Source organism: Amblyraja radiata, chromosome 10, assembly GCF_010909765.2.
Source record: "Amblyraja radiata isolate CabotCenter1 chromosome 10, sAmbRad1.1.pri, whole genome shotgun sequence".
NCBI lineage: Eukaryota > Metazoa > Chordata > Chondrichthyes > Rajiformes > Rajidae > Amblyraja > Amblyraja radiata.
This window is the reverse complement of record NC_045965.1, coordinates 68,517,860-68,539,388: the sequence shown is the minus strand read 5'-3', so window position 1 is coordinate 68,539,388 and position 21,529 is coordinate 68,517,860. Positions and strand designations below refer to the sequence as shown.

At 43.6% G+C, this 21,529-nt stretch overlaps 1 protein-coding gene across 1 annotated transcript in view; it reads left to right on the top strand.

The window, feature by feature from the left end:
• syde2 (synapse defective Rho GTPase homolog 2) overlaps window positions 1-21,529 on the top strand; it is an 88,016-nt gene that overhangs the window by 57,882 nt on the left and 8,605 nt on the right. Inside the window, exons 5-6 of the mRNA XM_033029096.1 lie at window positions 10,211-10,392; window positions 17,027-17,258. Of these exons, the coding sequence (XP_032884987.1) occupies window positions 10,211-10,392; window positions 17,027-17,258 (414 nt within the window). The remainder of the gene's footprint in view (window positions 1-10,210; window positions 10,393-17,026; window positions 17,259-21,529) is intronic.

Below are 21,529 nucleotides of genomic sequence, written 5' to 3'. Positions count from 1 at the left end.
GTAATCATGGCTGATCATTCACAATCAGTACACTGTTCCTGCCTTCTCCCCATACCCCCTGACTCCGCTATCTTTAAGAGCCCTATCTAGCACTCTCTTGAAAGTATCCAGAAAACCGGCCTCCACCACCCTCTGAGGCAGAGAATTCCACAGACTCACAACTCTCTGTGTGAAAAAGTGTTTCCTCATCTCTGTTCTAAATGGCTGACCCCTTATTCTTAAACTGTGGCCCCTGGTTCTGGACTCCCCCAACATGGGAGTCACCCTGCATTCTCATAGCAGCTTCCTCACAGTTCACACTGCCACCCAGCTTTGTGTCATCTGCAAATTTGCTAATGTTACTTGTAATCCCTTCATCTAAATCATTGATGTATATTGTAAATAGCTGCAGTCCCAGCACCGAGCCTTGCGGTACCCCACTAGTCACTGCCTGCCATTCTGAAAGGGGCCCGTTAATCCATACTCTTTGTTTCCTGTCTGCCAACCAATTTTCTATCCATGTCAGCACTCTACCCCCAATACCATGTGCCCTAATTTTGCCCACTAACCTCCTATGTGGGATCTTATCAAATGCTTTCTGAAAGTCCAGGTACACTACATCCACTGACTCTCCCTTGTCCATTTGCCTGATTACATCCTCAAAAAATTCCAGAAGATTCGTCAAGCATGATTTCCCCATCGTAAATCCATGCTGACTTGGACCGATCATGTTACTGCTATCCAAATGTGCCGCTATTTTATCTTTTATGATTGACTCCAGCATCTTCCCCACCAGGCTAACTGGTCTATAATTCCCTGTTTTCTCTCCCCGCCTCTCTTAAAAAGTGGGATAACATTAGCTACCCTCCAATCCACAGGAACTGATCCTGAGTCTATAGAACATTGGAAAATGATCACCAATGCGTCCACGATTTCTAGAGCCACTTCCTCAAGTACCCTGGGATGCAGACCATCAGGCCCTGGGGATTTATCAACCTTCAGTCCCATTAGTCTACCCAACACCATTTCCTGCTTAATGTGGATTTCCTTCAGTTCCTCCGTTACCTAAGATCCTCTGGCCACTAGTACATCAGGAAGATTGTTTGAGCTACAGGGAGAGGTTGAGTAGGCCGGGTCTCTATTCCATGGAACTCAGGAGGATGGGGTGATCTTATAGAGGTGTATAAGATCAAGAGAGGAATAGGTCAGGTAGTTGCAGAGTCTTTTGCCCAGAGTAGGGGAATCGAGGACATAGGTTCAAGATGAAGGGGAATAGATTTAATAGGAGTCCGAGGGGTAACCTTTTCACACAAACGGTGGTGGGTGTATGGAACAAGCTGCCAGAGGAGGTAGTTGAGGCTGGGACTATCACATTGTTTAAGTGTGGGCAAGTTGGGCCGAAGGGCCTGGATCCACACTGTATCACTCTATGACTCTACCCTAACAGGAACGTGCTTTAGTTTACTTTACTTTGGACAAACAGTGCGGAAACAGGACTTTCGGCCCACCGAGTCCACGCCGACCAGTGATCACCCCTTACTCTAATACTATCCTGCACATTAGGGACAATTTACAATTTTTACCAAAACCAAGTAACCTACAAACCTGTACGTCTTTGGAGTGTGGGAGGAAACCGAAGCACCCGGAGAAAACCCACGCTGTCATGGGGAGCAACTCCATACAGACAGCATCCGTAGTCAGGATCGAACCCGGGTCTCTGGTGCTGTGAGGCAGCAGCTCTACCCGCTGCGCCACCGTGCTGCCCTGACTTCTTTGAATAAGGTGGATGCAGATAGTACTTGTGAGAGTTGTTTCTTGGCTGCCTTAGGAAGTGTACAGTGGAGTTCCCCAGGGGTCACTACTCTGGCTACTGTTTCCATTAATGTATGATAATGGTTTGAGCAGCTGTGCACAAAGCATGGTTTCCAAGTATGCTGTTGACACACAGCTCAAGATGTAGGATCGCAGTAGTATATTTCCGGGAGATAAAGACAGGCTGGTTGGATGCAGGCCAGCTGGCAGATGAACTCTAATGCTGGGAAGTATAAGGTGTTGTATTTCTGTGTGAAGATTGAGAAGAGGCAATGTAAACGAGAGGGCACACATTAAATGGGTACGAGAATTGATCTGGGAGTCTATCGGCACAGTTTGGTTTGGCGACTGCTCTGCCCAAAACCACAAGAAATTGCAGAGAATTGTGGATGTTGCACAATCCATCACACAGATAGGACCATTTTCACACTGGTCATTCCTTCTTCTCCCCTCTCCTGGGTCTAGCAAAGGTCTAGAAGCAGAGGAGAGTTTCCAAAAGTAGTTTCAATTTTATGATTCCAGGCTTGATGAACTTCAGTGAAGTGGACAGTTCAGTAAAGGCTAGCATGTACTACGTGGGACTGAGGAGATTGCATGGAAATGTGGTTGCTATTTCAGATCATGAAGGCTCATGGACCAGGTGCCTGGAGAGAAACTGTGTTGCCATTCATAAGATATGGACAGAAGGTGATTATCAAAAGTGACATGAGTATTTTTCTTATGCACTGGTCAGGGTTGGACTGCAATGTCAGGGGGTGTGGTGAAGGCAGATTCAATTGTAACTTTATGGGGTTTTTTTAAAGCCAAATTTGTATCTGGAGAGAGAATTTGCTGGGTTATGGGTGAGGGTTGAGAGCAGGACCAACTGGGTTAGTCATCGAGCCAGTATGGCTTAGATGGGCTGAATAGGCTTGTGTAATCATTCAATGATGACTATCACGTTTTCTACTGCATGAAACAAATACTCATGCAGTTAATTTCAAAAGGTGTGGTCAAGTTTTAAGCCAAACAGGAGGAAATAGCATCTGTTACCATTAAAATGATTTTGTGGTAAAAACTTGATTCAATGAAGCTAAAAAGTGGTCAAGATTATTGGCTGACAATTTTAATATTTCTTGGGTTAATGGACTATATTTATAGCACATCTCAAGTTATAAGATTTGAAAATAGCTTTCCTAAGTAATGCAATTATTATCAATATTATGCCACTTGCATTCAGAACAAGATTTGGGATTGCTGATGAACTTGTCTTCACCCTGTGCATGTGTTTCTTAGTCCGACTGGGTGACCTGTGTGAGCGATGGGGTTGATTCTGTCCTTGTTGTCACCTTTCTTGCATGTGCATTATCTGGTTATTTAAAAATAGCATTGGTTATTTGACATTCCAGGAGCAATAATGAAATCCAGTTACGAAAAAATGCATAACAGCACATTTTGGCGCCACGTACACTCAGACAGGGCAGAGTTCAGGTAATTGACCTTTTAAATGAAAGATCCCTGGGGTAGTTGACAGTCTGTGACCCTGGAATGTGAGCCTATATCCTTAAACACAAGAGGGATCAATTAATGCCAGCAGACAGCAATATTGCCGCTGACTAAAAGCTTATTGTTGTTCTGGGCAGATTCTGAAAACCGAGCTGTTTCTTTACATTTTTGAATGCTGAAAACATTTTTGCCATTTCACAATTTAGCCAGGAAGAGGCAAGTCAAGTAATGTTAAAGGCTACCACATCTTTCATCAGATGTAGACACGAGGAACTGTAAATAGATGCTGGAGTAACTCAGCGGGACAGGCAGTATCTCTGGAGAGAAGGAATGGGTGACGTTTCGGGTCGAGACCCTTCTTCAGGCCCAGTCTCGACCCGAAATGTCACCCATTCCTTCTCTCCAGAGATGCAGCCTGTCCCACTGAGTTACTCCAGCATTTTGTGTCTACCTTCAATTTAAACAAGGAACTGCTGGGCATGACCAAAATCACTGACGCTAAGTTCACCTTTTCATTAGTAGTAATAACATTTTACCTGACTGATAGAGGAAATATAACGTTTTAAGCAATGCCACATCAATTACAAAATTGTGAATATGTGGCAGTCAAACAGATGATAAGACCACCAGGGGCGCCGCACGATTGGCAGCCCCGCCAACAGTCTGTTTGTTTTGTCGTCTTTTTAACAAAATGTTAGTGCTGTGTTAGAAGTTTGTGTAAATGTTCTCCGGTTTGTTTTATGGGGGGGGGGGGGGGGAACTTTTTTTCAGTTTCTTACCTTGCCGGAGATGCGATTGTTTTCCGGATCGCATCTCCGGTCGCTCTGCGGCCTACCATTGATGGAGCTGGAGGCCTCCTCGGACTGACCTTGAGCCCCACCGCGGGGCGTGGACTTAACATCAGAGCCGATCCCTTGCCGGGGATCGCTCCAACCGCGGCCTGTGGACGTTACCGTCGTGAGCTTGTAGTCTCGGGAGACAATGGATGTCGGGAGCTCCAACGACACAGAGGTTCGACTAGGCCCGACGTGCGGTCCAATCGCCGGCGCGAGGGAGCTGGCATCCTCCCGTTGCAGGAGCTGATCGCCCTGATGCGGAGGGCCCAAACGCCGCCGGCTACGGGAGTTAAGATCGTCCCGTCAACGGAAGGCTCGAGGCCCCCGATCGCAGGTGAACAATGAAGGGAAGAGATTAGAATTTTTTTTGCATTCCAATCACAGTGAGAAATGTGGAGGAGTCACTGTGGTGGATGTTTATGTTAAAATGTATTTTGTGTATTCCGTTGCTTTTTATTGGTACGACTGACTTGGCAAAACATACTTGGCTAATAAAGTATTATTGTAATTGTAATATAAGATAGTAGAATTTTGTCATTAGACCCTATGCATCAGCTCCAACCTTCAAGATCATGACATCTTCTAATCTCTGTCATTTTCCAGCACTGTCCCCACATATCACTTGGTTTCCTTACTGCCCAGGTTGAGCAAATGCAAAGGGTCAAATGACTAAATTCCTATCATGTTTGACTGCCAATATTTTGATGATACAATGTCCGAACCTCCCCAACTATCTGGCACAGCTTATTCCCCTCTGTTATCAGACTTCCGAGCGGTCCTTTAATTCACCTCTACCCCATTGGACTTTGTCTCTGGAACCGATGCGCTACAATGATGAGAACTATATTCTGCACTTTGTATCTTCCCCATTGCTCTTAGTGTACTTACAGTAAGTTTGACTTGATTGTATTTATGTATAGTATCTGATCTGTTTGGATAGCATGCAACACACAGCTTTTCACTGCACCTCAGTACCCATGACAATAATAAACCTAAATCTAGAGAATTCCAATCTAATGGGAAACCGAGGCAGGTTTGTAAAGAATAGACTGAGCCAGTTACGACCATGAATATCCATAAACTAGTGTAAGATAACAAGACTGTCAAGACACGGGATAAGTAGATTTAAATTAAAAGCTTGCTTGTAAACATCTGCTAGGAAAACAGACCAATGGATCTACAGGCCTGAGGGATTAAATGGCATGTTCATATGCTCCAATTAGCTGCGGTTTATATTTCAGCATTACAATGCTGCAGTATTTTGCCTATTAATTTTATCTGTAGTATCATGAAGCAGCAAATGAAAAACATGCCAATGATTTGTCCTTGCTTAATGGGATAACTAGCTCCAACCAATAATTTGCAGTCCGTTCATATTCAGTACCTTTGGTAAATTCAGAAGTGAAAAGTCTTCTGAGCTGAATAATTGCATGTGTTTAAAGTTTCCAAATACAACTTTGTGACTCAGCCGATGCATACATTTTGGATAGCTTCAGTCTGTTACCCGTGTAGGCTAAAGTGATAGCAATCTGTGAAAGAGATCAGGATACTTCTTAAAATCTTCTGCAGATTGACTGTATAGTACAGGTACATTCACCTGTTAAGTTGGCAAGCCCATGATTTAATTTAATTAAGAAATAGAAATATCGAAATTTGTTACAGCCGAGATTCTATTTCATGAGGTATTTATCACTTCAAAATTACTGAGTAGATTGTGATTTTTAAACATCTAGTAATGATTGAGTTTTCAACCAATAAACTGAGTTCCAGTGTGAAGTGGCAATCAGAGAGTTGCTTATTTGACCCAAACATGGGTGTAATGCAGAGAATCCTGACCCAAAAAGTGATTGGTGTGGCATTCACTTACTTGTGATCAAGTTGCCTGGCTCCCTTCAGTTTTCACTCACATGTTGATTTTGCCAACAGACACGTCGTGGCGTTTCTGCATCATGCCAGCATTCATTAATGTAAATCTGCTTGTCAGAGTTAGCTGTGTGGAGTTAACAGTTCAGTGAGTAAGAAAAACGAGAGAAGCAATTAAATGGATCTTGGGTTTAAGTTGCTGTCTAAATATGTTTGTTGCAGAATGTGACTGAAAGGGTAAATCAGGGTTAATTGACAATTGGTATTTTTTTAAGAAACATAGCTGGGATGGAACAAAAAGCAGCTGGTTTTCATGGACCAATTAAACTTGGGGAATGATATGTTGGAGAGTCAAAGTTCATTATGGTTCCTGTGCTTGTGTGTTGAACTTGTTAGCCTGACTCTTGCCTTTGTAATGCCCAGGTCCATTTGTGAAATCAGTTCCAGAAATTGGAACTGTCATTAATTATTCTTCCACTGCTGTCTGTGAAAGTAAATATAACCTTCCTGAAACTTAGATATTTTGAAATGATTGCATAATTATTGATTTCACTTGAAAGAAATATAAATAATTCTGAATAATTTTCATGGCATTTCCATCATCAGGGAAGCAGTGCTGAAAGCAGTTTATAGAAGTCTCTCTGTCTCAGCGAGATAATTATTGGAGAAGGTTCTTAAGGGCCTGTCCCACTTACGCAACTTTTTCGGCGACTGCTGGCACCTGTCATAGGTCGCGAAAATTTTCAACATGTTGAAAATTCAGCCGGGACCAGAAAGATGCTACGACTCTATGGGTGACTGAGGAGACGACTCACGACCATACAGGCGACACCCTGGCGACATGTCGCGGGGTGAAGCCTGTATGGTCATGAGTAGTCGCCCAAAGAGTCGTATCTTGTTCTGATCACCGCTGGATTTTCAACATGTTAAAAAATTTCGGCGACCTGTAACAACCTATGACGGGTGCCGGGAGTCGCCGAAAAAGTCGCGTAAGTGGAACAGGTCCTTTAGGGACAGGATTTACTTGCAATTCAAAAAGCATTGGACATTAGGTATAATCAGCATTACTTTATTTTGCGGAGGTCTATTCTCACAGACTTAATTTGGTTTTTTTATGTGATAAAGATGGTAAGGGTAGTTCAGTGATGTTGTCTACATGAACTTTAGGAAGGCATTTGACAAGGTCGGTCCCTCATGGTAGGCTGGTCCAGAAGATGGGATTGATGATGCATTGGTATATAGAGGACAGAGGGTGGTGGTGGAGGGCGGTTATTCTGGATGGACGTCTGTGACCAGTCATGTCTGCAAGGGTCAGTGCTGGTACCTCTGTTATGATTTGGAAGAAAATGTTGGTGGTCTGATGAGTAAGTCTGCAGACAACATAATAATTGGTGGAGTTGTGGATCGTGAGGAAGGTTGTCAAAAGATACAGCAAATTAAAAGGCGTAGATTTAAAATGAGAGGGGAAAGATTGAAAGGGAACTAGAGGGGCAAATTTTATTTTACGTACAGGGTATTGGGTATTGCCAGAGGAAGTAAGAGGTGGGTCCTATTACAATGTTTCAAAAGCAATTGGACAGGTTCATGGATAGGAAAGCCTTGGAGAGCCCATGGGCCAAATGCAGGTAAGTGGGACTAGATGGGGAAGACATTTTGGTCAACATGGATGACTTGGGCTGTTGACCTGTTTCTATGCTGTACAACTATAACGATGAGAAAAGATTGGGACGTTATGAAACACAAGCATCATTAATGCCTATTGGTATTTGGGAGGAATAGAAAACTGAAAGGAGCAGCAACAATATTGAACCAACTGCGGAGTGCCAGCAGTTCATCTGTTTGCACCAAGTTGGGGCTTCCTTTGCTAAGAGCAAAGTCCCAAGCGCTCGGCAAGCTTGTGTTCTGAGGTTGTGCTTCGATGGGGAGGGGGGGGGGGGGATGCTAGTTGTCGCTCATCACTAGGCACCGAATCCTACTGGAAATTCCCAGGTATGGCATGGATGGAATTGTGTGTTGCTCTTGTGCTGATATGACTAAAGCTGCTGTTTGATGCTGCCCTGGTCTCTCTTAATTTGAGTTGTTGCCTTCAAAAGAGAAAGGAGAGAGCAAAGGCCTTTTATGCCCAGCCATTTATCCTGTGGAATGAAGATTGAAATACTCTGAAGAATTCCACATTTAAAATTCCATTAATAGGATGTAATATGAAGTATTCATTTGTATTAAAGTACTGTACATCTATTTACTGCAAACAATGGCAATTATTCATATCAGTCTGTTTGCTGGAAGGATTCTCTACACTGCCAAGATTTGATACATTTATATCAAATGGAATTTCCGGATAAAACTTCAAAGCCTTTCTCTTGCTAATTTTCACCCCACTTTATTTATATCAGTGCTGGCTCATTCACTGCGTCATTGTCTCCCCAATCTGGGCACGTCTTTACATGAAACGTTGAGAGTGTGCATTGTAGCTGGTTATCTATTCACCAACTGATGCTTCTTGATGTGAATGTTTAATAGGTTTTTCCGGTTAAAGATCGGGTGATATCCTCTGTCGATTTCTCCTACAGACCCAGGAAGTTGAAGCCATTGGCATGGTTATTCACTGGCTCAGCACCAGAGAACACATCTGGAACCTTGTATATGACAAGTCACTTTAGGGCAAAATTAAGGATGCAGTCTGTCTCTGCTGTAATAGGAAAATTACTTTTCTGCAATATTATTTCTATATGTTCACAAGTTCACAAATTATAGGAATAGAATTAGGCCATTCGGCCCATCAAGTCTACTTGGCTGATCTCTGCCTCCTAATCTCATTTCCTGCCTTCTCCCCATAACCCTTGACACCGGTTCTAATCAAGAATTTGTTTGTCTCTGCCTTAAAAATATCCACGGATGACTTCCACAGCCCTCTGTTGCAATGAATTCCACAGATTAACTACCCTCTGACTAAAAAGTTGGTTTTATAACTAATGTTATGATTATTTGTGCTAGTTACATTTTAAAATCTAAAGCCCTTCTCTTTAACCTTGTCATGAACTTTGTGCTCTTGTCATCGTCAGTTCTGTGCTTCTTCTTGGACTTTATTTTAAACTAAACCGTGTTACCCAACGCAATTCTAAACTTCTAACCCTGGATGCAGGTCCCACCATTGGCAGCAGCCTAGGCATCACACTGGCAAATGTCTTCATTGAAGAACTCTGTATCCAACTTTGTTCCTCCTCCTCCTCCTCTTCCTCTTCTCACCCTTTCAAAGTTTGGCACAGATTTAGGTCAAATCTGAGAGCTGATGTGAAAGCACCTTTTTCTTTGCAGTTTCCACCTCTGTGACTTGCATGGAATAGTTTACTGTTTGAACCATGCTGTATTCCTGTATGTTAGAGAGCATGAAGATCTGATGTTGTTTAGATTTCAGGTTGAGCTTTGTTATTGTCATGTGTACCGAGGTACAATGAAAGCTTTGCTTTGCGTGTTGTTGAATTAAATCAGATAATACCGTCAAGCCGAACAACCGATAGATAGAACAGTGTATAGAATAAAGTTCTCAGCACTGTAGCTTAACAGTTGCAGAGAAAGTCCAATGTTTGCAGTGAAATAGGTTGGAAAATCGGGACTGTTCCCTCGTGTGTAGAAGGACCGTTCAGAAGCATGATAAGACGGTAAGAAGCTGTTCCTGAATCAGGTAGTGCGCACTTTTACACTTCTGTATCTCCCTCCTGACCGGAGCAGGGAGAAGGAAGAATGACCGAGGTGGGAGAAATCTTTGATGAAGCAGTCTGCGTTCCCGGGACAGATTGAAGTGTAGATGGAGTCAATGGTGGGGAGTCTGGTCTGTGTGATGGACTGGGATACACGCACAACTCTGCAATTTCCTGCATTGCAGAAGCACCTGGCTTGAGTGTTGCTTTAGACATTGGCATTTTCATATTGGCTTCCTCTATCTGTGTTGCAAAGGAAATGATCAGTGCCATCTATAGTCTCTACTTACCGGTCTATCATATTTATGCTCCATTAGGATTTGTTTTACTGAATTATTTATGGAAAGCACTCCAACTTTTGCTCTACACCAATGTTGCCCATTCTATCACCGTGTCTACTCTTTTTCTTTCACACAGTAATCTATTTGTTTTCCTAGTCCCGCGCCAGTGAGGGATTCATGGACGATTATTTGTCATTCATAAGACTTAAACAGGCGCAAAATGGATGGTCACGTAGCTTTGTGTTTGCTTGTCCAGGTGTGCTGAAGGATTACCTGAGGGAACTGCCATCGTCGTTAATAACTAAGCAGCTGTATGAAGCGGTTTTGGAGACCATGGTGAAGCAACCCCTCAGGATTACGTCCTCTGGTTGTGAGAATGAACTGAGTGACTGTGAATACACGGCCAGCCTCTTGGACTGCCTGCCTGAAGTGGAGAGGGTAAGCATGAAGAGACTTCTGGAATGTCACTTCTGGAATTCACACTATTTGTACAACTGAATCATGTTTTGGTGTAACAGAATGCACCCGATTGTTGTCCTCTATATATGGTATATTACTGGGCTATGGCCACATTATTGGAACATATACCCTTTCGTTATTTAACGTTACTTAAATGAGTAATCTCCACTAATCGGCCAAATATTGCTGAAGATGTCAAAACATAACTTTAAAATAGCATATTGTAGCAAAGTGTTGGTCTGGCGGTCAGTATTGATGGATTGTGAGTTAGGTGAGCCTGTTTGCAGTGATTGTAACCAGTGCCTCATGCTCACCATCCATGCCACTTTCCAGCAGGGCCACCAGACGGCCTTTGGTGCCACTGCCTCCTGCCCGGCCACCTTGTTCACTGCAGGCGTGTGATCCACACATGCTTTGTCACAGTCTTCATCTTCTATGTTCATGGAAATGTGAAGCCAATAATCAGGGGGGCTTTTAATCTACAGTCAGCGGCTGTAAGGCAGGGGTCGGCAACCTACGGCCCCCGGGCCGAATGCGTGGCCGAGCGCCAAGCTCTGGCGGTACCACATCTTGCGCAAAGCCACCGGCACGGCCGCGCGCCTACTGTGAACACGTTTATGAAAGAACTGCAGATGCTGGAAAAATCGAAGGTAGACAAAAATGCTGGAGAAACTCAGCGGGTGAGACATGCAAGGATTGCATGAGGCTGCCTGACCCGCTGAGTTCCTCCAGCATTTTTGTTTACCTTCTGTGAACACGTGATTTGATGCCTGCCATCCGGGGCAGGATGGGAGCAGGATCCATGTGTTCACGTGATAGATAGTGGCCCGCCATCCGCTCACAGACATGCGTCCCGGCCCCTATGCAGAACAAGGTTGCCCACCCCTGCTGTAAGGTGAACTGTAGAAGTATATAGAATTATGAGAGGCATAGATAAGGTGGACAGTCAGAACCTTTTTCCCCCAGGGGGAAAGTGTCAAATACCAGAGGGTGTAGATTTAAGCTGAGTCTAAAGGGAGTTTACAGTTCCAGTTTTTTACACTGAATGTGGTAGATGCCTGGATCATGCTGTCGGGAAGTGGTGGAAACCGATATGAGAGCAATACTTAAGAGGTATTTAGGCATTGGAGGGATTATAGATTACGTGCATTTTACATTGGCGGCATGGTCAGCACAGACATCCTGGCTGAAGGGCCTGCTCCTGAGCTGTACAGTTCTGTGGTCAATTCATTTGTTAGTCCAGGTTATAGAATTTTGTTTTGAAACGACAGTAGATTCAAATAATTAGCCATTCCATTGTGTTTTCAACTGAAGTCTCGTCTGATGGCTGCTTTCCAAGCCCACAGTCAAATGAACTTGTAATGATCAAAGCTTTATGATATCTATGATGTCAAAACATCATGTGGTTTACTAACATTTGACTTTGGTACTTGCTTATCAAGTTGCACGGAAAGTTCTGTCAATGTTCACTTGGTGATGAGAGGCAAAACACAAAGGGAAATATTTAACTCCTTGATTTGTCTCCTGAAATTCTATGAAATGTTGTGCACCATAGTTGGCAGTAATGCCCACTTTAAATCCGCTTGTTGGACTGTGCCTTGGGGGGAATTCTGTTTGGTTGTTTTAAAAACATTTTGGAGTTAAATATTTGAAATCACAGAATACTGGAATAACTCAGCGGGACAGGCAGCATCTCTGGTACTTGTCCTGCTGAGTTACTCCACCATTTCGTGTCTACGCTGCAGTACCTTCCTACACATATTTGAAGAATAAAATGGTTTACTCCAAGTTTCAGCAGAACTGATTTTTTCTCTAAATGGAAAAGGAAACAAAGAGTAGGGATTAACGGGTCCCTTTCAGAATGGCAGGCAGTGACTAGTGGTGTACCGCAAGGATCGGTGCTGGGACCACAGCGATTTACAATATACATCAATGATTTGGATGAAGGGATTCAAAGTAACATTAGGAAATTTGCAGATTTGCAGAAGGGGATTCAAAGTAACATTAGGAAATTTGCAGATCAAATGTTTGGACACGCTAGAAGCAGGAAACATGTTCCCGATGTTGGGGGAGTCCAGAACCAGGGGCCACAGTTTAAGAATAATGAGTAAGCCATTTAGAACAGAGACGAGGAAACACCTTTTCTCACAGAGAGTGGTGAGTCTGGAATTCTCTGCCTCAGAGGGCGGTGGAGGCCGGTTCTCTGGATACTTTGAAGAGAGAGCTAGATTGCTAGGGGTACTGATTGGGGGATGATCAGCCATGATCACATTGAATGCTGGCTCGAAGGGCCGAATGACCTACTCCTGCACCTATTGTCTATTGTCTTTTGTCTAAATGCAGTGACTTGAAATTAACACAAACCAACCTCCCTTCTATTGACTTCATCTACACCTCACGCTGCTTCGGCAAGGCCAGCAGCATCATCAAGGACCAGTCTTACCCCGGTCACTCCCTCTTCTCCCCTCTCCCATCGGGCAAGAGGTACAGAAGTGTGAAAACGCACACCACCAGATTCAGGGACAGTTTCTTCCCGGCTGTTATCAGGCAACTGAATCATCCAACCACAACTAGAGAGCAGTCCTGAACTACTATCTACCTCTTTGGTGAGCCTCGGACTATCCTTGACCGGGCTTTACCTTGCACTAAACGTTATTCCCTTCTCATGTATCTATACACTGTAAAGGGATCGCATCTAATCATGTATTGTCTTTCTGCTGACTGGTTAGCACGCAACAAAAAACTTTTCACTGTACCTCGGTACACGTGACAATAAACTAAACTGAACTGACTTTCTAGTAGTGTCATCTTCAAACTGTTATAACTAATACTTTGCCACCTGGTTCATTTTGCAAGGGTGTCTTTAAGCTTGGTGTTCTTGGAAGCCAAGAATGGTAGATAGTCACTGAAGTGGTAACGTCACGCTGAAGACTATTCCTGCCTCTGATTGTTGCTCTTGGCTTCTCATTCCATCAGATGCGGCAGCATGGTAAATACGTCTGTCGTATCCTAGCAAATCCAAACCTGATTCCTTCCACCATCTAAATGCAAAATGTTTAAAGAGAAATAGGACATCTTGAGATTTGTAGAACAGTGTGTCATATCGCCTGTCCCATTGGTGAAGGTAACTTTAGGTAACTGACCAACAAGTGACCAGCACATTCCACTTTCTCCCCCAATCCCCTCCCTTTCTATCCCCCCCTCCCCCTGATCTCAGGCAGACTTTGCGCTGGTTTCTTCCCCACGCTCCCTCCACCTGAATCGTTTCCAATCACTACACAATTTGCAATTTTTCCATTTGCGAATTTAACAATCTGCAACTCTTTATCCTTTTCGGGCTTACACCTGTCTTTTCATCCCTGACCTTTGTCCAACAATCTGCCTGTTAAAACCCCCCTCATAAGGTCATAAGGAATAGTAGTAGAATTAGGCCATTCGGCCCTTCAAGTCTACTCCGCCATTCGACAATGGCTGATCTATCGCTCCCTCTTAACGCCATTCTCCTGCCTTGTCCCTATAGCCTCTGACACCTGTAGCAATCAAGAATCTATCTCTGCCTTATAAATATCTATGACTTGGCCTCCACAGCCTGCTGTGCTCACTTGTGTTCACCTATTACAGGCCATGCTTTGGCCTGCCCCTCTTCAGATTTCTTTCCCACTCCCCTGTAATCAGTCTGAGGAAGGGTCCTGACCCGAAACGTCACCTAACCATCTTCTCCTGTCCCGCTGAGTTACTCCAGCACATTGTGTCTGCCTTTGGTTAAGGTCCTTGTTTCAAGTCATGTGTTTGGTCTGCTTGCTTCCATTCTTTTGATGTAATATTTGCTATTCTCCAATACTCTGGCACTACCCCCCCACATGGAGAGATGATGAGAAATGTCTACACTATTTCCTCCCACATGTTCCTCAGAATCTTAGGATGCATTCCATTCACACCCACTGACTTGCCTACTTTCAGTTCAGTTCAGCCAACCTTTCCCGTATCTTGTGTAAGAAAGAACTGCATTGCTGGTTTACACCGAATATAGACACAAAATGCTGGAGTAACTCAACGAGTCAGGCAGCATCTCTGGAGAAAAGGAATGGATGATGTTTCGAGTCGGGACTGAGGAAGGGTCTCGACCCGAAACGTCACCCATTCCTTCTCTCGATAGATGCTGCCTGACCCGCTGAGTTAGTCCAGCATTTTGTGTCTATCTTCTTTCTAGTATCTTCATGCTATCGATATTTTACACATGCAGTGTCTTAACTTTCTCCTCATTCATTCTTACTTTGAAGTTGAAGACATCTATTGAAGACATGCAGACTTCTTGCTAAATATATTGTCTCAACAGCATCCATGTGCAAGTTCCCATTTTTACCATTAAAAGCCCCCTCTTCTCAGCATATGTAGGTTCCCATTAATGTTCGCAGCTAACTTTTTCTCATAACTTTTATTTGTCTATTATTTTAGTCTTCACATCCCCTCTGATTCCATTGTAATGTTCTGCCTTATTTTTGTCAGTATTTATAGCCTGACAATTGAAACATAGAACTGTACAGCACAGGCCCTTCAGCCCACAATGTCTGTGCTGAACATGATGTCAAGACCAACCCTTATCTGCCTGCACGTGTTCCATATCCTTGCATTCTTTGCAGATCCATGCGCCTGTCCAAACGTCTCCTCGTTGAGTTACTCCAGCATTTTGTGTCTCCTAAATGCCACTATAGTATCTGCCTCCACCACTACCCCTGGCAGTACATAAACGCATTAGTGATAAGAGCAGAATTGGGTCATTTGGCCCATCAAGTCTATTCCGCCATTCAATAATGGCTGATTTCTCCTTCCCTCTCAACCTCATTCTCCTGCCTTCTCCCCATAACCCCGTACACTTATACTAATCAAGAATCTATCTATCTCCGCCGTCCATATCTCCATTGACTTTGCTTCCACCGCCGTCTGTGGCAATGAATTCCACAGATTCATAAGCGTGTTCATGAGCAGCCCTTTTCTTTACTTCACCTTCCCTCGTATCTCTTTTACTATCCAGTGTGCTATGCACATGAAGTGGGAACCTTTAAGTTTGCTGCTAATGACATGCTGTCATTGAAGCCAAGAGGCCTGTGGTGTATTTACAGACCTCACAGTGCACACTGCCTGTCACATTATTGATGTGTTTTTCACTCATCCAGCTCAAACATTCTTATCACTTGTTTTTGTTCCTTTGCATTCTTTGGATACCAGCAATAATCTGAAATTGACTTGGATAACTTTCTGGAACGAAGGATGTGTTGGTATGTAGCTACTATAAGTGGCTTCCGTTTCTGCCAGCATTGCAAACACTGACCTCTTTGTACAATAAAATTAAACTAGCTTAACACACACTTCAATATTTAGTTTCACCCTGTCCACTAATATAGGATATGTTTGAAGTGAGCACAGTATGCAAGTTGTGAGAGAAAACTCTGTTTTCTGTGTTATAAAATTGCTTATATAAAGCTGGCATGTGAACTTAAAAGAGGTTATTGAATAACTGTGGCTTTTTTGATTTGAAGTCATCGACTTTTTTTCGAGCCTTTAAAAGGAAGTCCTTTTTACAGCATTGGATGGATAACTTATGCCATGAAGCTGTGTTCTATTTGTGCTTATTTATTTAAAAAATGAATATGTGAAGTGAAGCAGGCATTTATTTGGCATTCTTGTTTGTTACTAAATGGAGGCACAAAGAACTGCAGATACTGGAACCTTCAGCAAAGCACAAAGTGCTGGAGGAACTCAGCAGTTCTAACAGCATCTGTGGAGGAATGGACTGGGTTGATACCCTTCTTCAGACTGATTCAACAGGGCAGATACTAGGAGGATCTTTCCCCTTGCAGAAATAACTAGTAAGTATAGTTTCAGAAAGGAATATCCATTTAAGAGAACTTCACTGAGAATCCCGAATCTCTGTGACGTTTCACAGAGTGCTGGAGTAACTCAGCGGGTCAGGCAGCATCTGTGAGGAACATGAATAGGTGACGTTTCACAGAGTGCTGGAGTAACTCAGCGGGTCAGGCAGCATCTGTGAGGAACATGAATAGGTGACGTTTCACAGAGTGCTGGAGTAACTCAGCGGGTCAGGCAGCATCTGTGGAGAACATGAATAGGTGACATTTCACAGAGTGCTGGAGTAACTCAGCGGGTCAGGCAACATCTTTGGAGAACATGGATAGGTGACATTTCGAGTCGAGACCCTTCTTCATGTATGTTCAGTTAACCATATTTGGGGGTACACAAAATTGCTGGAGGAACTCAGCGGGTGCAGCAGCATCTATGGAGCGAAGGAAATAGGCGACGTTTCGGGCCGAAACCCTTCTTCAGACTGAAGAAGGGTTTCGGCCCGAAACGTCGCCTATTTCCTTCGCTCCATAGATGCTGCTGCACCCGCTGAGTTCCTCCAGCAATTTTGTGTACCTTCGATATTCCAGCATCTGCAGTTCCCTTTTGAAAACCATATTTGGGGTGTGTGTGTACCTAAACTGCCACTGGCATAATATGGTGCTAAAAGCAAGATGTTTTGAATGCCTGGGTTTTATTTAGTCCTCAGATTTCCTGCTTTTAGCATCCATTTTGTTGTTCTCTTTACCCATAGGCAACACTGAAGATGCTGCTGGATCATCTGAAACTTGTAGCTTCATTCCATGAGGTCAATAAGATGACGTGCCAAAACTTGGCCGTGTGCTTTGGGCCAGTACTTTTAAGCCAGAGGCAGGAGGCTTTCAACCATAGCAACAGGGTCTTCATAGACTCCGAGGAGTTGGCCAGTGCCTTGGACTTCAAGAAACACATAGAGGTGTTGCATTACCTGCTTCAACTGTGGCCAGGTGAGGGGACATTTAATTGTACCTATGTGGCTGGAGCAAACCAAGTTTCTAAGATACTTTCTAAAGTAAGTAAGTTTATTGGCCAAGTATTCACATACAAGGAATTTGCCTTGGTGCTCCGCCCACAAGTAACAACATGACATACAGTGACAGTTACGAGTAATGAGTTCATAAGTGATAGGAGTAGAATGAGGCCATTCGGCCCATCGCGGCTACTCCACCATTCAATAATGGCTGATCTATCTCTCCCTCTCAACCCCATTCTCCTGCCTTCTCCATGTAAACCCTGAAACCCGTACTAATCAACAATCTGTCAATCTGTGTCTTAAAAATACCCAATGACTTGGCCTTCACAGCGGTCTGTGGCAATGCATTCCACAGATTCACCACCCTGTTCTGTGCTGGAAAATTAATGGTGTACTTTAGGCATGATATAATCTCATCTATATCAGTGGGGTGGAATATTTTATGACACCATTGAACCAAGTGATGCAGATTATTGGATTTCAATGAACTTTGTCTTTTCCATTAGAAGGAATATTGGTGCAGGTTGGATGATAGAACCTTTCAATTGTTTTTTGTTTGGTTCTCACTGGTTTTCATCCCTTTTTAAAATTCACCGGAACCTGGCGATCTCTGGTGCCTCATCCAAGTAATGGCTTCTGTATTGGTTGGCAAGTTTTAAGTGTTGGGAGAACATGGCAGTGAGCAGTAATGGCAGGAGCATAGGGCGTGGACACGATAGCCTCATTGGCCCTTGATGCCGAGGTCAAGCCTCTTGTCAGCACAGCAGAGATGAGTTTACTGGCCAAAGAAAACTGCTCTGATTTATTCATAAGTTTGTAGCGTCACCTGATGGTCAGACCATTTACTGTCGAACCCTCGTCAGTGGTTACGAGGACTGTCACGTGATGTCATGGGTTAAGGGGAGTGTCCTGCTTCATCAGCAGATCTTACCTTGAGTGGACCAGTCAACAGGTAGCTGAGCACGAGTCAACACCTTCGCTCAGCATGTTATAGGAGCAGAAGTAGGCCATTTGGCCCGTAGAGTGCTCTGCTACTCAATCATGGCTGATCTATCTTTCCACCACAACCCCATTCTCCTGCCTTCTCCCATGACCCCTGACACCCAAACTAATCAATAATCTATCAATCTCCGCTTTAAAAATATCCATTGACGGCCTCCACAGCAGTCTGTGGCAATGAATTCCACAGATTCACCACCCTCTGACTAAAGAAATTCCTCCTCATCTCCTTCCTAAAGGAACATCCTTTATTTGTCCAGTTGACCACTGACGTTATGAATCAAAACATTAAAGCAAGCTGAATTCAACTTTGATTAGCGGGCTATGAATCGTTGCACGTCAATTAACGCCATATTCTTGTATTATTCTGCTTTTAAGATGACATTGGAGTTGCATTTTGGCTGTTTCTCTTCTCCCAGTGATTTATTCACATTGGAGTTCCATCCCTGTACCTTTTAGACCCTAGGCAGTTGCCCCAGTACATCTAATGACGTAAGTACTGTTCCTCGGATAGTCACCTGCCTTCATCTAATCTACCACACAACATTTGAGGGCTCTTCCACCTAAACCATTAACTTTCTCTCTTTCCCCAGAAGCTGAATGTCCTAAGATCAGTGGAAACTGCTGTGTTTTTCCATCATTTTCTGTTATAAAAATAAAGAGTATCAGTTTAATTTATTATCACATATACAGTGAAAAGCTTTTGTTGCATGCTAGCCTGTCAGCGGAAAGACAATACACGATTACATTTGAATCGTCCATAGTGTGCAGATACATGATAAAGGGGATAATGTGTGGTGAAAGTAAGAAATATTGCTGTAGTAGATAGAGATTTCAAAGTGTGGAGCGATTGTGATGTGTGATTGCCGCTCCACTTCTGTGAGTAGTGCACAAGTAGTCACAGCTTCCCCAATATAATTGTGATCTCCAAAGACTAATCAATTAAAATGTCATGGGCCAGTTTATACAAACTTATTTCGGGAAGTTTTGATATAGGTCATATTACATCAGTACTTCAAACAAAGGCAATAGACAATAGGTGCAGGAGTAGGCCATTCAGCCCTTCGAGTCAGCACCGCCATTCAATGTGATCATGGCTGATCATCCCCAATCAGTACCCCGTTTCTGCCTTCTCCCCATATCCCCTGACTCCGCTATCTTTAAGAAGCCCTATCTAGCTCTCTCTTCAAAGTATCCTGAGAACCGGCCTCCATCGCCCTCTGAGGCAGAGAATTCCACACTCACCACTCTGTGTGAAAATGTGTTTCCTCATCTCTAGTCTAAATGGCTTACTCCTTATTCTTAAAGGCATCTTGTTGCAGGAGGAAATAATTGTTGAGAAAATCCTTTAGCTGCAGTGAAGGCTGGGTGGTGTGAATGTCTGCACAACTCTCTCTATAATTGGAGACAAGATGTACGATGAGTGTTTGACAGCACTGGGCCTGTGCTCGCTGGAGTTTAGAAGGATGAGGGGAGACCTCATTGAAAATTCCCGAGAAGTGAAAGGCCTGGATAGAGTGGACGTGGAGATGATTATTCCACTAGTGGGAGAGTCTAGGACCAGAGGGTACAGCCTCAGAATAAAAAAACGTACCTTTGGAAAGATGAGGAGGAATTTCCTCAATTCTGCACTGCCCTCCAATATATAGACATAAGGAACTGCAGATTCTGGAATCGTGCATATAATGCAAAGTGCTGGAGTAACTCAGCAGGTCAGACTCTGACTGAAGAAGGGCTGCCTATCCATGTCGTCCTGAGATAGAAACATAGAGACATAGAGATTAGGTGCAGGAGTAGGCCATTCGGTCCTTCGAGCCTGCACCGCCATTCAATATGATCATGGCTGATCATCCAACTCAGTATCCTGTACCTGCCTTCTCTCCATACCGCCTGATCCCTTTAGCCACAAAGGCCACATCTAACTCCCTCTTAAAGATGCTGCCTGACCCGATGAGTTACTCCAGCACTTTGTGTTCTGCTCACCATTCAATACCCTGGCTGACCATGCGGGCTTCCTCTCCACTTCTGCGCTAGTTCCCCATAAATCCTTCATCTATTTCTACTTAAATACATACGGACTTGGCCGGGATCACCCTCGGGGGCAAAGAATCCCAGAAATTCACCCCCTCTGAGAGGACATTCCTACAAACCACAGAATGAAATGGCCCTTATTTGTAGCTTATGTTGTAAAACTGTTTATGGTTATGCTCTTTCTCAAATATTTATGCTTTAGTTCTGCACAAAAGGAATTTTTCTCCAAGCATTGAAAAATAAACATTGCTTTGGCATCTCCACTTTCCCAGTGTAACTGTGATTTGAGCTAATATGTCCAGGACTCCAGTATTTCACAAATGCTTTAATAACCGTAAATAGTTTTGGAGAATATTCCTGCTTTAGATTCAACTGGTCTTATGCAGCTAGAAATCACTGCCCAAAATGGAATAGAATTCGCTGTTACATAATTTATGTGAAAAATAAATAATATTTTAAAAATCCCCATTTCTTGAGTGTGCAAGTAAAATGTTTATTACTTCCATTTTGGGATATATGACAATATAATGCTCTTGGCTTGACTCGACACGGCTTTGCATTATGGAGAATTACGTATCGTACTGCTTTCCTGGAATGCAGCGCCCTCTCCCGATAAATTCATAAGTTCCAGGACCAGAATTAGGCCATTCGGCCCATCAAGTCTACTCCGCCTTTCAATCATGGCTGATCTATCTTTCCGTCTCAACCCCATTCTCTTGCCTTCTCCCCGTAACCTTTGACACTCGTACTAATCAAGAATCTGTCAATCTCTGCCTTAAAAATATCCATTGACTTGGCCTCCACAGCCGCCTGTGGCAAAGAATTCGACAGATTCATCACCCTCTGACTAAAGAAATTCCTCCTCATCATCTTCCTAAAGGGCCGATCCCACTTTCCTGAGTTATTCACGAATTCTCCCGTTTTCAAACTCGCAGAATGTTCGTAACAAGTCCGTAGGAGTCTGTGGATATATCGTAGCAGCTCGTTATGCCAGCCATGGGTACTCGGGGCTATTTCTTTACTCGTGGACATTTTTCATCAGTCCGAAAAACGTCCCAACTTACCTGATGCCCCGAGTACCTACGGCTGGCATAACGAGCCGCTACGATATATCCACGGACTCGTTACGAACATTCTGCGAGTTTGAAAACTCGGGAGAATTTGTGAATAACTCGGGAAAGTGGGACAGGCCCTTAAAGGACCGTCCCTTTATTC